The sequence below is a fragment of the Diospyros lotus genome, chromosome 2 (assembly GCF_014633365.1).
Source record: "Diospyros lotus cultivar Yz01 chromosome 2, ASM1463336v1, whole genome shotgun sequence".
Classification (NCBI taxonomy): Eukaryota; Viridiplantae; Streptophyta; class Magnoliopsida; order Ericales; family Ebenaceae; genus Diospyros; species Diospyros lotus.
This window is the reverse complement of record NC_068339.1, coordinates 9,246,066-9,264,115: the sequence shown is the minus strand read 5'-3', so window position 1 is coordinate 9,264,115 and position 18,050 is coordinate 9,246,066. Positions and strand designations below refer to the sequence as shown.

The following is an 18,050-nucleotide window of genomic DNA, read 5'->3' as shown; positions in this document are numbered from 1 at the left end:
ATCTTCCTTCATTATTGATGTTCTCCCAAATAAGAAAATGAATAGACATGATTATAATATTAATTTTAATCTTCTTTTATTTTTTTATAATTTAAAAAATTATGAACTCGTATTTATCTTAGTCCACATTTTAATAGGTAAAAATTTTCGAGAAAATAACCCTTAAGGTATAGGTTAAGTGGTCGAACAAACGATACACCGAATTCACACTAATAAATCATGAGTTTTATTATTACGTTACATAATGCGGTAAAGTCTCATACTTGTGATTTATCTTATTTATCAAAATTAAAAGCACAAACAACAAGACCGCATAAGGACGGTCATCAAAAGATTTTTAAAAAAATAATATTATACATTCCATTATATTCTTTTTACAATCCACATATTCCCATTTCATTATTATATTATTAACATATCCTACCAAAGTGCCGCTTCAGTCTCATTAATCTCTCTCACTTAAAATTATAATGCAAAATATCCCAAATAACCCACTCTTGGCGCTGATCAAAATTTATTTTAAATAAATAATTATAATAAATTTTAAATAATGAAATTTAATTTAAATAAATAAAATACTTAAGCGATACTAAGGGAATTTTTATTTTTTTTCTTAAATCATTTGAGAGACTCATGCACCAACACACGCGACCCGCAAGTAATGGTGACGTACATGCATGGTCAGAAAAAATAAGAAATTTTACGATTTTATTTAAAACAACTCAACATATTTAAAATTTATATTTATATGGTACAACATACTTATATTTTATTTGTTTTACAGGACATGTTACTTTTTTTTCTTTATTATGTGAAGACGACGGTTTTACTTGGACCAAAAATGGCATGGCACTATTCTATTCTATTCTTTTGGATGATAATAACATATTCTGCATACAATTTTGCAAAAGCACTAATTTCTTGCTTCCCCTCCAAAACAAACAAAAATATTTTCTTATATTGCCGAAACACTATTGAATAAAAAATGCAAATGATGTTTTACGTTAGCTGCACAACTAAAATAAATAAAATTATTTTTAGTTGGTTAAAAAATATTTTTATCACAAGATATAAAACTTTACAAAAAAATATAATCATAATAGAGATGAATGAAAATCTAAAATTCATATACATCCACCCCATTTAATAGGTTAAAATTTGTTATTGTTGCAGTAGATGATGCACTTAAAACACTTAAAAACTGTCCTACTACGATGCCCATTAAAAAAGGCACAGATACTGTATCTGAATTTATTGATACCTGCAAAAGTTCAAAAGTTTCTTGCTTATCTTTCCCTTCTATAGTGTGCATCTACAGGCACAGATAGGAGCCCAGAAATCAGCCGTCCCCACCATTTTCTGAAGAAACACAGCTCTTCTTTAGTGGCCATGGTGCCCCTGCCATTACAGCCTCAATCTCCCATGTGTCCCTCGGAACCTTTGTCATGTTCTCGCAACCATTCGAAGTAACATACTACAATGTATATAAGGAGGATAACAATATTAAGCTATGCATAAGATGTTTGAACAGAAAGAGTGAATAGTTCTATGCACATAAAGAAATATGAAAACTCTCGTATAAATGAAAGTTTTATCTGGGTTTTGGAAGCTCGAGAGTTTGGGAAATTATGTACCAGGTCACTCTCAATTCGTACTCCACCAAAGCCCTTAATCTGCTTATTACTTCATGATTAAAGAACTTCGAAGTCTTTGAACATTCCATGGCGGGAATCAGCAAAGGATCGATAAAGTAGCATCCAGGTTCCACTGTAATCACCTGAAAATTAATATCCAATGATTTGATTTTAATATAATTCCCTAGGCAAGAAACTGCAGGTAAAGTAATGGAAATCAAAACAATGTTATGTCGTGATAATATCTTCATGATCGAACATTCAGAAAGAAAACATTGAATCATTTCCCAAGGATCAAAGAGCAAACTCCTTCCATTCGTACGATAAAACAGGCACATCCACCAATTCTGACTTGCTGGGCAACCTCCCAAGTAGAATGTTCATGATGCTACATGCTTGACTATTTTCTTTCAATCTTGAAAGTTGATTCATGGAAATGCCCAGTACTCTCCTTTCCTTTGGACTAGTAGTCGATGATGTATATGGTGGCTAATCTTCAAATCCAAGTGCTCAGGGATGATCTCCAGAGGCACCCCTAAGTAGTTAGTCCTCCTCCATTGGGCTACCCAACTGCACCCCTACACAAGTGCGTCCCTCTCCGTTCATAACAGCATCCTCAGTTTTGCTTCAATAAAGTTTTCTTCCACCTGAGCGTGCTTCTCTCATTTCTTGTAGTCCTTTCTCCTCAATGGGTATTCCAGTACTCCCCAACCACCTAGGTTAGAGCAGGGCCCAATACCACAAAGGGTGCCAGAGTCCTCCATGGTCACAACACTTGGTGGTTAGCCTGAGTGTATATGAAATGATTGTCCCATTCTTATTCAGACATCTCAAATCAAGGAAAAGCCCACGTGCTTTGTACCTTCCATGCCTAAGCAGCACTTCTGTTATGTCAGATTCCTTTGGCTTAAGCTAACAAAGGGAACTGTATCACTAATAGGGGGCTTCAAAGGCCAATCTTGTCTCCCGTGTATTCCCATGTATCCTTATTCCTCTGCCAACCAGATGAACGAGGACCTATAACCAGACCAACCGTGTACGTAATGGCTCATATACAGAGATAGATTTCCAATCATCCACAAGCTTTCAACTGCCCAGAGAGGTGAACTTTCTCAACCAATCCAAACATGCCCTTATTATATCATAAAGAGTTTACAAGTTAATTATTGTGTGTGCATGTTAAACAAAATGCAAATGAAGATGAAATAAACTACTCATTATTTATATACCAATAGACCATCCCTCCCATATGCATAAGAAATCCATGGCATCAAAAATTGCCAATAGCGAGAAGTTTTGAGACATTATCTTAAAGTAAACGGACATTGATTGGTCAACCCACTAGGTTCATAAACCCAGTGAAGGAGGCCACATGTCACCTTTTCATTGGTCTAATAAATCTTGAATGTTAAATGTTAAATGTTAACTACTAAATGTTAAAATTTATTAAAACCCAACTAAAATTTACTAAATCTTATGGGTTTGGGGAACCCATTTGAATAATTATAATTGTTAAAGTTCAAATGGATTATATATACACACATGATAAGCTGCCAATCAGGAACATATCCTTCCAAACAAGCTGTAGTTTTAAAAGATGGCAACAATATATTAGAAATTTATTGAATCCAAAAACTTCTTATGTAAACATCATCTATCAATCCAAAAGAATGTGGTAATGTAAGGAACCTTCTTCCACAAGTATACAAGAAAGTTAATTACACAGCTGAAGCTCTACTGTATAACAAAGCTTTAATAATCATGTAATAAATGTAGAAAATTCATCTACTAAAAGAACAACAAATATTGCATACCATTCCCTCTTGGAGTTCTCTACTTGTACGCAAAGCCCTTAGACCAGATTCCATGGGTCTCTTTGCTCCCTGAAAATAATCAATTTTCCAAGTTTCATAAGTGGTACTCATAAAGCACATTCTAGCATCACCAATATACGCATCTCCCCAATTATATATGCAGTAACAGGCAATGATTTCCATCACACACAATAACCTTCAAGTAGCCCCCAGGATCATGGGTATCAATTCCCAAGAAGTGTCCCAGACCATGGGGTATGAAAACAGCACCCATTCGTTCAGCCATCATATCATCAACATCACTGGAACCAAAATCAGAAATACTAAGTGCTGAGTAGGTTTTACATTCAATGTGATAACAATTTGAATGTAAAAATGAAAAAAAGAGTATTTGGAGAAAACAGAAAATACCCAATAAGGAGGCGCCCTTTCTTCAATGACTCAAGAATAACTTTTTCTGCTAATCTGAAACATTAAGGGGCACGGTTGGGAGATAGGACCAATCAAGGTATAAGTGAAAAGCCATCAAAATCGGCATGCTAAATGTTTCAGTGCCATCAGTATAGCATCTCAATGTTCATTGTAACAATTTTTTATGTACTAGACCAAGTTTCTGGTTTATTCAAAAAATAAAATAAAAACTGATGTTATGACAATCATGTAAGTTATAAGGTTGACCTGCAGAAACCTTTGAGCTTCCAGGACATATCATTGAATCGGCATAACAGAAAAACCCAAGTGGAGTGAAGAAAATGTTCAACACCTTCAACCAAATGCCCATATTTATTTTCTTGTCAATCAAAATGTGACCTCATACATTTTAGTCAAGCATACATAATAGTCTTTCCAGTGCTACTAAATCGTTACCATTGCTTTCTTTTGACACATTGTATGTTGTTTATACACATAGATTCCCTTAGAAAATGGCTTTCCCTTTCACTTTATGCATCCTCAAGATTCAGCTAAAAAAATCTGGTTATTTATTCAAAATTTTCATTATGTAATAGGTCTTTGACCCATCAGAAGAATAAAGTTCCATAGTTTTAAGCAGTCTCTGTTGTAAACCATCCCATATAATCCATAACACCTTCACAAAAATAGAAAGGATAATGATTTTTCAACATTGAGTCTTACTTGTGCATGTCCACCCAGCTAACTCCAGGTTTCATACAAGATATGACAGCATTATGAGCATCCAGGACAGCCTACAAAATGTAACATGAACAAGAAATATGGAGTAACTCAAGGATGCAACGGGTAAATATATGTGCAGGCATGCTTCCAGACAGAGCAAGGGAGGAATTACAAAATTAAACTAGCTAAAACGATCGCTGCTTTTTGAAAGAAAAACATTCTTACATTATAAACAAGAGATTGATCACTTGTAAATTTCCCATTCACCTGCATATAAAATTAAAGATATTATGGAAAAGATAAATTGGAAAGCTAGAATTCACGTAGCTGACCCAAAATAGTGGCATAAAGACTTGGTATGTGTTGTATGGAAAAGATACACTGATCTTAAAGTGAGTGATCAAGGATAGATTGCCCCTAATCTAAACACTAAACAATATAAATTTGTTAATAATTCAACTCTAAGTCAAGCTACTAATTTCTTGAGGAATGCTTCCAATAATGACCTAGATTTAGCTTGCTAACTTAACCGGATGAAAAGACAAGGACTGAGAACTCACATTAATAGGATACCTGTCTGAGCAGGAACACAGTAAACACAAGAAGCAGTTCACATCAATGTCATGTCTAGACTTTTTGAAAGATCAGGTGCTTGCCACTTTATCTCCACCCACATACACACCCATACAGACACATACCGAGACATATTTCTTTGCCACAACATTCATAGGGTCAATGGTATAATTTGATAAATTCAGTTGCCTTGAAATTTGATGAAAGAATCATCCCACACTGCATATTTAATAACTGGCAATTCATTTAAAGTAGACAAGGCAGGTTTAGAAGCATTTGCTTACAAATGTTTATTTATGCAAACAGAAAGCTAAAAGGTTAATGGACTGCAATGAAGGATCTATTTGCACAAGGACTGTGCAAATAAATTTTTATTTGCATCTAGGATAAACCCTGAGCTAATATTTTATACAAGGCAGATTGTAATTGGGAGAGAAGGGTGGGGACTCACTGGGAATGAGCAAGTAATGTCAGAACCATAAAAATGATATTCAGCTCCCATATCTAATAATGCCATATCCCCATCTTGCAATATCTGCATACAAGAAAGATTAGATGTAATAAGCATGCTACAAAATATTTCTCATAGCATGTGAGATAAATCTATCGAGAAAGGCATAACATGACCAGAGTACAAAAATCCAAATCAGAAAGTGACATCAATTATAAGCTGCATTACACATGAACATACAAAAGTTTCAATAAGTTAAGACTGAACTCAAAGGCCTTCTTCACAAATGATAAAAAAAAAAGGCTCCTTAATTGCTTGCATTAGCTTCCATTTTCTATGTTATCTATCTGTAAATGGAATCACATGCAGCTTTGTAGCATAGGTTTAGAGTAAAAAGGTATCCACAGAAACTCACAGTGGCAGAGCCGCATATATATGAGGTTGGGAAATTGCCCCCCCCCCCCCCCCCCTTCAAATTTATAAAAAGTTGCATATAAGGTATAGAATTTAATTTTTTTTTCCAAAATTGGCACCCTTAAATATGTACCACATGCAGGCCAATTTGAAATAAAAAATGAAAAGAAAAGAAAAACATAATTAACAAAAAGTAGAAAATAGTGAATTATTAAATAATATTTTAAAATATTCAGGGCTAAAAAAGAAAATCGAGTATATCTTGTAATTTTAAAGAATAAAAGATATTAATGGGATGTTTTAGTAATTTTCAAAACACAATCAATTAGGTTTGCTTTTAGGTGATATAAGTGCCACCTCTCAAATTCAATAGCACATTCAGGGCCTGTGTTTCCTCAAAGCTTGAAAAGCTGATACTAAAAAATTCTATATATAGTCATAACTTGATTAATCTAAAAGAAATTTTTTTCTTACTTTCTTGTCGCATGATAAACAAAACAAAGAAAAATAATTAAAGCAATTGAAGAGAAAAGGAGAAGCAATAGAAAAAGAGAGGAGGAAGATTATTCAACAATTGTGTGACAAGTTATTCACTGCTACAACCACCATAAAAAGAGCATTTTTTTTCTTTTCATTTTTTTCTGGTAATAGAAAGAGCAATTTCAGCAATAAAGATAGTTAAAAAATCTACTACATAATCGAATAAATGATTACTTTATCATATACATTGAAAAAGATGCATTTAGAATCATTGATAATGAGTTAGTTCTATAGAGCTCTCAAATTATGAAATCTTGTTAAAGGATAATTGTAAGATGATCTATTCAATGCGAACTGTCAGTAATGAATTTACTTTAACCTAAAAGGAAATTTTTATAAGACAACTATAAGACTAGCACTATAATATGGCACAGAATGTTGGTTGTAAAGTACCACTGTGTGCAAAATATAAGCATGAGCGAGATGAGGATGATAAAATGAATATTTGTCCATACAAGAAAAGATAAAATTAGAAATGAGGTTATGCGCAATAAGATTGGAGTGGCTCCTATTAAAAATAAGATGTGAGAGACACAATTAAGATAATTTGGTCATGTGAGAAAAAGACTAGTTGAGGCCCCGGTGAGGAGAGTTGATGGGATGGAACGAGTAGCTAGCAAAAGAAGTAGAGGAAGGCCAAAAAGACTTGGTGGAAGAGGCTTAGCTTTGATATTAAATATATGGGTCTCATATAAGATGAGGCAATGGATAGAAATGAATGGAAATCTAGAATTTATATAGCTAACCCCACATAGTGGGATAAAACCTTAGAATGTTGTTATAGTTAGTTAAATGTATAATGTGTCAAGATAGCATACTGAAAAAAATTGCCCCAGCTAAAGCTTAGGTCCTAGCTTCGCTACTGCATACTCATTCACAATCCAAGCATCCAAATATGTTTTCAATCCTTTTCCACGAAATGCATAAGAAATAGGTCACTGTTTGTGGAAACTAGAAAGTACTTGAGTCTAGACAAAATCTAAATGAGCCTTAATTTCAGCATTCTTAAGTCCAACACAAGATGATCAGGATGAGCATGACAGAAAGGAGCAGATGTACCATACCCTATCATTTGGAGCTGCAGCATGCCCATAGTGAAGAACAGAACTGACAAATGAAACACTAAACGGGTCAGCTGCCAATGTTTGCCATGAAATAAGAATCACTAAGCCACACCTATGTGCCTCAGATTTTTCAATGAAAGGATAGTTCTCTGAAGGAAAATATGCAAATTTGAAAATAACAATTAAAAAAAAAAGTTACCATGATAAAAGACAGATTCAGAGAAGCCAATGAACTGTCTTATCAACTCCTACTTTTTCAAAGATGTTTGATGCAAAACTGTCCAATACAACCATTACCCAGACCCTTTATATTATTTAACAAAAACTTGATCATATACTTGACAACATATGTAAGATAAAGGAAACATCTGAATGAAACATAATGAAACTATTGCCACAAGGTGAATTCAAGATGAGGATCCATAGAGTCCTGAACCAGAAGTGTCGTGCAAAAATAACTCAAGATGGTAGGAACCCAAGAAAAGTAAATAAAGACAAAAAACGTTCTCATTGAGCAGTTAAGCTGTCTGTATTCCTGTAGCCAAATTTAGTAAATTTAACTATTTTGTCATTTTGAGAAATTTATGTGAAATTGATTGTTACTTGGCACCTGCTTCGTTCAGAAATCGGGTTCTCATTCAAACATCTCATTGAGCAGTTAAGCTGTAGCCAAATTCAGTAAATTAACCATTTTGTCTCTTGAGAAAATTTATGTGAAATTGATTATTACTTGGCACCTGCGTGGTTCAGAAAATGAGAAGCCACATTCACTGAGTATACCCTTTTATGTCAGCATGGAAAGTCAAGGAAATCTCAATAGAAATAATAGCACAAAACTGAAATTAGTTTTGCATGGACTCAAACCATGTGAAGAAATAAAAGGTTTTTTCCTAGCTACCTGGAAGGAATGATATTCTAGACCCTCAAGCAAATACACCAAGATTAATTAACTAGTTTACAAGATATCTCTTGCATTGACATGAAGTCCCCCAAAATAGAGAGAGAGAGAGAGAGAGACTGTCTTAGATATGCTTTAAGCCATTAACAATTTGTCATTTATGTATATACCCTAAACCCAAAGAAGTTGGGTTGTCTGGTACTGGTTTGGTCAGGTGTTCATTAAAAAGTATTTCTTGGAAAGGAATTGTTAGTTCTAAAAATGATCCTGCACTTAATTACAGGTTTTCGAATCTATAAAGATGTCCACATCTCTTCATTATCCTAGACTTGTCAACTAATTAGACACTAACAATTCAGGCCTGGATTCCAGCCAGCTTTCCATACAAGAACTCCTGAAAAGAAAGGAAACACAAGATTTACTCACATTATGAGTTTTTTTTTTTCACCCTTTCTAATCTATTGAATGAAACGTAATGGAACAAGTGAAGAGAACATGAACTTCATTTGTTGGCATTTGCACTTGTTTACATTTCACCTATGTCCTCAAATCTGTGATATTATAGGAATTTGGACACTTGATAGATTCAACTTCTGTTGAATGTAGGTTCAACTATTCAACAGTTATATACAGAAACACCATACCCATTTACTTCATTTGTAATATATCTTCAGGTGCATAAGGATGCAAATCAACTTCTTTGTCCTGATCTAGGTCTATTGGAACTACATAAGAAGATGATACATTTATGTAAGGGAGCAAAAAAAAATTAGGAGAAACAAAAACTTACCTATTTTCACCAGTAGCACAAATACATGTATACGAGCAATGCCTACATCCACCATGCATATAGGTGTGGTGTAAAAACATGCTCTCCAACTGATACTCCTTCATACCAACTCTTGTTTTTCTCATAACCTACTCAAAGGAAGCAATTGCAATCAAGTGATGTCAGAAGCACTGCTCAGAAAATAGAACAAGAAAAGACTAAAAAACAAACTGAGAAAAAATAAAAAATAAACAAATAAGGAATAAACAGAATGGAAGAAAAGTGAAACTATCATAGTCAATTAAGTATTTCAGATTATCATAATCTTTTTCTTCTTGAAAGGAGGTTGGTTTTGTCCAATAGAAACAACAGCCACACAATCAACAGACAAGTACCACATGCAGCTATTAGGGTCTCAAAATACTATTTGTTGGTTCAGACCTAATGACAAAATCCATAGCAAGGTGAGAAGGTATCTACAAAGTCTGACTAATTAGACCAAGGGACCATGATTAAGGTAATGCCTGCGTTGAGAGTAAAAATGATAATATGAAAGACAAATTAGCCCTCTATCTAACAACTTAAACTTTTGGATGAGATGGTGGTTAATAATTCAACATGATATCAGAGCAAGTAAAGGCCTTAAGTTCATACCTCACCACTAACCCAATATTTAAGTTGTTGCATGTGTTTTGACCAATTATACAGTGAAGCCTGGCCACATGTGAGGAGGCGTGTTGAGAGTAAAAATGATAATATAAAAACAAAAGTTAGCCCTCTATCTAACAACATAAACTTTTAGATGAAATGGTGGTTAACAATTCAATAGCCTGTATATATGTGAATATCTAACCGCTTAAGCTTTTAGTATATCCCATACTCAAACGTATCCTTTTCCCACCTTTTATAGTGTATATATTGGTGGTTTGATTCCACTTCTAAAATATTAAAACTACCATCCCACAAACATTTTTGAGTCAGACTTTTAGTGAAAGCAATGGAGACAGGAAACAGGACAGCTTTCAAGAGAGGTCGCACTTTAGTTTCTTAACTGAAATCTTATTAAGTATTATTTTCTCATTGATGCATACTAAAGGATTTTAGAAGTCAATTAATTATTATATTCATATTATTTCTTACTTCACTAATAATTGAATGCACATATTCATTCTCATAATTTATTTTTAGTTTCAATAAACTCCAGCCGTATATCCATCCAATACCAATTGCATATCCAACATGAATGATAAAAGAAGTAGCTTCAAAGGTTAAGAAGTATAGTACAAACAACACAAAAGCTTTCAACAAATAATCAACTAAGTTGATGGCCAAAATATCAGAAATCAGATCTCAGGCTCAAATATCATAAATAATCTTTCAAACACAACAAAATACATTTCATTGGAACAATACTTAGCTAACACAATTCAGAAATACTCACCTCAACATGAGCTTCAGAGCTTATGTCATTGGCAAACTTGATAAGAGAAAGCTCCTTTTCCGATTTGATAACACGGCATTCAGTCAAAATAGGATGCAGGGTATTCAGATCCATCTTAAACTTCTCAATTCCCTAAAAAAAAGCAAAACACAATTATTCTGTGATTTCCTTTTTCCTTTAAAAGCAAGCAAATCAGGAACTAGAAATTCAACATTACAAGAAAGAAACAAAGAACGAGATCCAATGAGAAAGAGTGGTTTCGTCACCAACAACTCAACCAGCAGAAAGAGAGGTTTTGTCAACAATGAGAATGCTGCCAGGTAAATCAAGTCTAAAAGGTTGATAATATTGAGACAAGCAAGGGACAACTCTGCTCAATTTGACTCACATCAGTTCAGTTCATCTTCCTTTCTATTCACAAAATAAGATCCACATGTTTAAAAGGATGCCCTATAACTCTACAATCAGACCAAACACCTTTTAACGTCTACTCTTCCATATATCCATGAAATATAAAGAGAATGAAGGAGAGAGATACATAGTTTTATATCAACAGAGAAGGGAAGGTTCTGACTCCAAGGTTTTATTAGATGATGTTTGGTGACTGTGTTCATGGACCATTCATCGAAGAAAATGAACTTGCTTATTAGGTTTGTCCATTATCATGATATCATATTCATTGGACTATCGATCAAATACAACATTGTAGAACCAAATAATGTTGAGATAAGCTAACATTTTATTTGAATTTATGTTCCTAACTAGGATGCTATTCTCAAACTTATTAAAACCACAATAAATTCATGGATTTTTTGGGAAACCCTTAATTAGGATAGATTACAGAAATCTTGAAAAATCTAGTCTTCTTCTGTCATGCATGTTCCCTATATATTGCTTATTTATTGAAAATCAGAAATCCTACAGTTGCCCAACTTTTTTTCCAATCTTCAAACACAATGCTTTCAAGGACTTGTACAGAAGAAATCCATTTTCTTTCCCAAATTCTTGCATCATTTATATCTTCTTGACAAGGGCATCTATAGATCATAAGTCAGTAATTTTGATTTAAAACTATTGTTTAAGCAATCAAAAAGAATTTACATTTCCTAATCACCTCTTTAATCATACCTACTTGAAAATATATGTCTAGACAATAGGGCACCAATTTGAGAAGCATTACTGTTTAAGCAGTCAAATAAAATTCACATTATGTCCACAATAGTTCCAGAAATGGTATATTGATACACACTCAAAAAATCATGTCCCTTCAATGCTTTAGCACTTATCCTTAAACTTAGTAATTGGGTGTTTAAGTAAAATAGTGTCTCCCACGAAAACATAAATTTGTATGCCAATCTAGAAAAAACAATATTGCTTTCCCCCACCCCAAAAAAGCATTGAGAAATGCTTTAGGATGAAAAGCAATGGATATATGGACCTCAAAATCTGCTGGCTTTGAGAATTTATTGCTGTCAGTATTGAGCCCATGCAAGAGAAACAATGAAGGCTTTCCTGGCCCATGATAGCGATCATGCAAAATTTTTGCAATCTCATCCGTATAGAAGACCATGTCAACCATGTATCTCTCCTGCAAAAGGGCATTAATATCAGCTAATTGACATATATAGAGCATTGGCGCATCAAATTCAGGTAATAAGATGGGATCACCTTAAAGTAGGACAATGGTTTTATTTCTCCCAGCCAAACAGCATAATCAGCAGATAACCTCGGACAAAATAGAATAGATTCCCCAGTGGCAATATCCTTCATGCACAGTTAGAATCAATGTCTATCATGTGTAAGATAAGCCACAACTTCAAAAGCAAGTGCATAATTTAGTTCATACTTCATAAGTTGACAGTTGGCATTTTAGAACTTACCGTTTGTCATAACTAAAGCTTCATAACTATGCAAGGGATTACAAAAATGAAAACAGAAGTGACCAGCCAATAAAATTACAAACTTGTACTTTTCAACAGAGTGAAAAAAGACCAAACAATTTCTGGCTTCTAAGCTAATTAAACATGGAAAATCTTTAGACACTACAGAAATCAGAAAGGTAAACTGGTATATTTAAGATCCCTCGTAAGGATAATTCCACCAAATTCAAAAACACTAAAGGCCAAATGACCCCCCCCAAAAAAAAAAACTCAAATTTTAGTTGTCTTTCCAAGTTGTATGTGTTGGTTTCACAACATCAACTATATGATGGGACACAATCATATGAATTATCTTCATTCACTACCATCTTATGAAACTTTTCCATATAAAAATGGTATAGAAATTTTATCTCATCATTCCCTCGCTAAAGGGCTATACAGGATGGGCAACCAACATAAATTTTGTCATAGTGTTATTTTGCATGGATTTGTATTGTCAATGACTTTTAGAAGTCAATTAACATTATGAATGTGTGCCACCCATCCTAACTTGGTTAGGATAAGGTGCAGTTGATGAAGATATGATGATTAATAATTTTTTGAATCAATACCTCATATTTTTATCAATGTTGTAATTATATCCCGTCATCAACTTCCTTAAGAAAAGCACCATTTCCATCAGTATTTTTTTTCTTTATTCCACCTAGGGGAAATAAGGCTTGGTGTGTTGTGGGCAAAATCCAAAATTAAAAAATGACAAAGGTGATGCAGCGTTGGAAGTGATTTAAACCAGTTTCACGTCGGAACTGAAGATGAAATCAAATTTAAGAGAAGAAATCTGATATTATTCTAAAGCTGCGTTCTAATACTTAGAACAAGAATATATATAGGCTAATCCTAAGCCTTAATTCACTAGGAAAAGGAATTCCTAGCTGAATCAGGAAGAGAAAAACAAAGTCAAATCCTAACTAAAGTAGAAAACTGAAATTCTAATTGAAGTAGAAAACTAAAACTGAAATCCTAACTGCAGCAGGAAATCGAAAGGCTCATCTGGCTTCTTTCGGACTCTTATGGGCTGGATGTTCCATGTCAAAAGGGAAAAAAATCTTGTACCTTTCTTTTTTCTTTCTTTCTTTTTTTTCCCGGGGGAGGGGGCGGGATCACAATCCCTTTTCTAAAATTGCAATGGCACACTGTTTCTTTCTTGAACAAGCAGCAATTAGATCTTCCAAATGGACATAATTGGAAAACAGGTAGTCAGGTGACCCAGTGCACCAAATAAAAATGCATAAGCAACTCTCAGACTCAAAAAGCAGTGAATAGAAACTAACAATCATGTTTTTCATGGCTAGAACAGTAATCCAGTTTGGCACATATCTTTCCCTTCAACAGGATATTTCAAAAATAAAACTCCATAATGGGTAGGCATAAACAAATACAATATATATATATATATATATATATATATCTTAAGAATGTTTTTGAACAAACACAACCAAAATGGAATAACTTACAATTGCTCCATAGAAGTCAGGCTCTCTCACACCAAACAAGTAAGCGAAATAACTCTCCTGCCTAAAAACAAGTAAGCCAATATTTAGTTATGTACTTGCTGCTATTCCTATCCACCAAAGTCCAACAGAACCTTCATATGATCAATACAGAAAGCTTCTGAAAATGTCCATCTTTTGAATTTTATCTCATAGTAAGGTTTACACAATTATTTTATGTTAAGGAATAATGCGTGAAGTCATGAACCCATTTCTTTATTTTAGTGAAAACAAGGCCTTGGATGCATCATACATCATACTGATCACTCAGTTACAATGCAGACGTACTAATTATAGATTTTAATTCTTTTCTACAATCTTATAAATTTTATAATACAAATATTGTTGTTATTAATATTTTACTATTTATTATTAGGCAATTTTTATACCACTTTTTATTCCTAATATTGCTAATATTAAAATATTATTAATAATTAATCAATTTTTGGATTTAAATTTTGTGTTATTTATATGGGTATAAATATAGATAAAATTAATATTGATTTTAGTTAGGCTAGAAAATGTATTCCTTCTATTAAAAAAATATGAGAAAAATATCTCCTTAATTTTTGAGATAAGAATGGAAAAACATCCTAAATATATTTTAATCGTCGGTAAAAATTTTAAAATCAAAAAATAGATTTTCTATATTGCATTTGAAAAAAAAAAAATCTAGATTACTAGTTCGCATTTAATGTAGAAAAATTCTTCACAAGAAGCGACCGTTTTCCACAACCAATCAGCCCCCAAATTGTTATCTGTAAAATTGATGATTATATTCAATAATAAATTTTATTTCCCCGCAGCTTTTTGCCTCAATAATAAAGCAAGCTTGATCACGAACTTACCAAGTAAGATTGCAACCAAGTATACAATTAGCAATATAAGAAAATCCAGATAAAATTTACGAATGTATGTCTATGTCTATACTATACGAAAAAGTACCTGAAGAGTTCAGCGTGATCGGTGCAGTAGCGAGTTTGTTCTTCGCCGCCCTGACAATAGATGACGATAATCGCAAGATCGGGAGAGAATCACGGAGCGAAATGAATGAAAAAACAGTTCGAAATAGAGATGGATAGATAGAGAGGAGTGAATTGTAATTACCTGAAGAAAGACGAAGCCTTGAAGAGGGCGAGAGGAGAGAGAAAGGTGCTCTCGGAGAGAATTGACGAGTTTGTCTCTGTTGATTTTGTGAAGCTCCATTGGAATCTGAGGAGGAGAGAGTGAAGAAGAAGAAGAAGAAGAAGCCATTGGAATGGCTTCGCTGGATGTCGCCATAGACGTTGGCGGAACGAGCACGCTGCACGCCCATAAATCAACACAAACGCTACCATATGTGAATTATCGATGATGATACGCTTACAGTTACGGCCCTCAAATTGGCCCTATTTAGGCTCCCTGAGCCTAGAAGTTAATGGCCCAAGTCTGCTACAGCTTGGATCGATGGGCTGAATCAGGCCCGGCCCGATCCGTGCTCCACAAAACCGAACTTAAAATCCTAAATTGAGAGAAAATATTAATACCATTTATTTATAGTTCAACCATATCTTGTCATATATTCAAATTCAAGATATTGAATACATGACAACAAGTGATGGTAAATTATACTTTTTTTATTTTTAAAAAATTTATAAATAACATCCATTGATAAGTATATATTCATATTTCATATATCATTTTATTACTATATGAATTTTTTTTGTAATTTTTAATTTCTAATTTAAATTTTTAATCTCGAGTTTTATGTTATGTTTAACATAAATTTATTTTAATACTATTGTATATAAGTTTTTTAATAATAGAACTAACGTGTACATCAATCTGGAGGCCCATTTGCAAAACCCACAGAGAAAAAAGATATAAGCTAAGTGGAGTGTTTAGGCCCAATCTCAACCATTTCATTAGGTCCAATCTCGACTCTTTCCCTAGGCCCAATCTTAGTCCTCTTTTTGGACTTAGCCTCAGCCCAGTGCCAGCTTGTCACGGCATCATTATAATCTCCATTGGGTATTTGCGCGGTCGCCTCAGATTTTATCCTTATTAATGACGGATATCATCTACATTAATGAGAGTCTTGTTGCTACCATGCTATCATTTGGGAACTTTCATCGACGTCGGATAGTGAGTCTCATCACTTGCAAACACACGACACATATATACAGAAGGACGTCTCCTCTTTTTATATTAGTCAACTCTTCTCAGAGTCAATGTATATTATGACTTCTGATCTACTGATACATTGTTTCCTCCTCCTTCTATTACTCACTTGAGTGTCGAAGTGTTTGTAGGTACCAGTCACCCCCCGAACGAATCCGTCGCCGGTGCCCACGCCCTGCCGTTGCGACCCTACCTCCGATCGTCTTTTTTTGGTAAAAGGGACTCGAAAAATCACCTCAATAGGTTGTCTCAAGGGAAAGCTATGAAGCTCTAGGAGAGTTCATGAGATCTCTTGCTCGAGGGTAATTTCATGACAAAGACATGCAATTTTATTTTTGAAAATTTTTCTAAAAATTATGTGATGGTTAAGAATTTTTCAAATTTAAATCAATTTCTAAATATTATAGATAATTATCATAACTCCCTCAACTTAATTACAAATAGATGAACATTTATTCTTCAAAAGTATATCAATTATACTCATTTAATAATTCCATACTCTCTTCTATAATCTTTAAAAATTTAATTTAAGTATCAAAATATTTGCATAAAAAATATTTTATCTTGAAAATTATTTTTTTTTGTAGAGTACTTGAATATTGAAGATAATATTTTCTAAGAAATGTTGTGTCTGAGCGACAATAAAAATAATGTTATTTAACATATTTATATATATTTTAAGAAATGTGGGTGGATTTTATTTTATAAAAAACTTTTGTACTATAAAATTAGTTAATAATTTATTTAATTTATAAAAATACAATTCGATTTGATGGATGAACTACAAACAATCTCTCTTCTTTTTTTTTCCTAATTTAATGCCCTGATCCAATTTAAACGTTGATAAACATGCACATAATTTCATTAAAAAATTATATTTTGTAGCATCACGATGATCTTGAGGTCAGTGCATAAATTATGGGTTTTTGGAAGGTAGTCCTCCTCCCATGCGAGAATTATAACCCAAAATTACTTCTAATCTGCCAATTATACTATTTATTGATGAAGTCATAGCAATGGAATAATGAAGGTAATATTGAAACTCGTGCCAAGCGCAATCAATTCAGAGATATGGCTCAGTCGGTGAGACTCTGAGGAGGTGAATAGCTAAAGCGATTCAAGCCTTTTTGGAATACAAAATTCATATTTTTAACTGAGAGTCACCCTGATGATTATTGCTTTGTTTGAAATTGTTATAGAACACAATAGAATAATTAATAAAGGGTCATTCACATAGGATGGGGTGAATAGCTAAAGGGTTATCCTTGTGATTTACCCAGATAATTTATATTTTAGAATCATGGTATATGTATATTATTTTTGTACATTTTAGACTATACAAAAAATATTATGACTAAAATATCTTGTATCTCTCTGTGCGTCTCACGCGTTTTTATACGTCTCATGAAGAATATTTTTGTCATTGATATACTTTTGTGTATACCTTGTCAAAAGTGTACCAATAGTATTATTCTATATTTTATATAATTAAATAAATATAAAATAGGATAACATGATGGAATAATAAAGACTATCTTATTATTTATGTTAGGAGCATATGCACTCAATATGTGGATGAGAATCATCTTATTTGTACGTAAAAAGTTATATTTTAAATTACGTAAATAATTATAATATTTTTTATCCAATTACAAATTTATTTTTTCTTCTCTTGGTTGTCTCCTCTCTTTTCTCTCCCTTTCTTATCTCTAGCGATCGCCTATTGCT

General features: G+C 33.3%; 1 protein-coding gene across 1 annotated transcript; it reads right to left on the bottom strand.

Moving 5' to 3' along the window:
• Positions 1-1,106: 1,106 nt before the first annotated feature.
• Positions 1,107-15,498, bottom strand: LOC127795485 (uncharacterized). Its single transcript, XM_052327185.1, is given in 17 exon segments — positions 1,107-1,474; positions 1,635-1,666; positions 1,669-1,777; positions 3,449-3,517; positions 3,645-3,750; positions 3,860-3,913; positions 4,583-4,653; positions 4,808-4,849; positions 5,607-5,690; positions 7,625-7,667; positions 9,313-9,440; positions 10,733-10,864; positions 12,171-12,320; positions 12,401-12,496; positions 14,127-14,187; positions 15,108-15,157; positions 15,270-15,498. Coding segments are annotated over 17 exon segments (1,536 nt in total). The 5' UTR covers positions 15,444-15,498; the 3' UTR covers positions 1,107-1,339.
• Between the last annotated feature and the right edge of the window lie 2,552 nt (positions 15,499-18,050).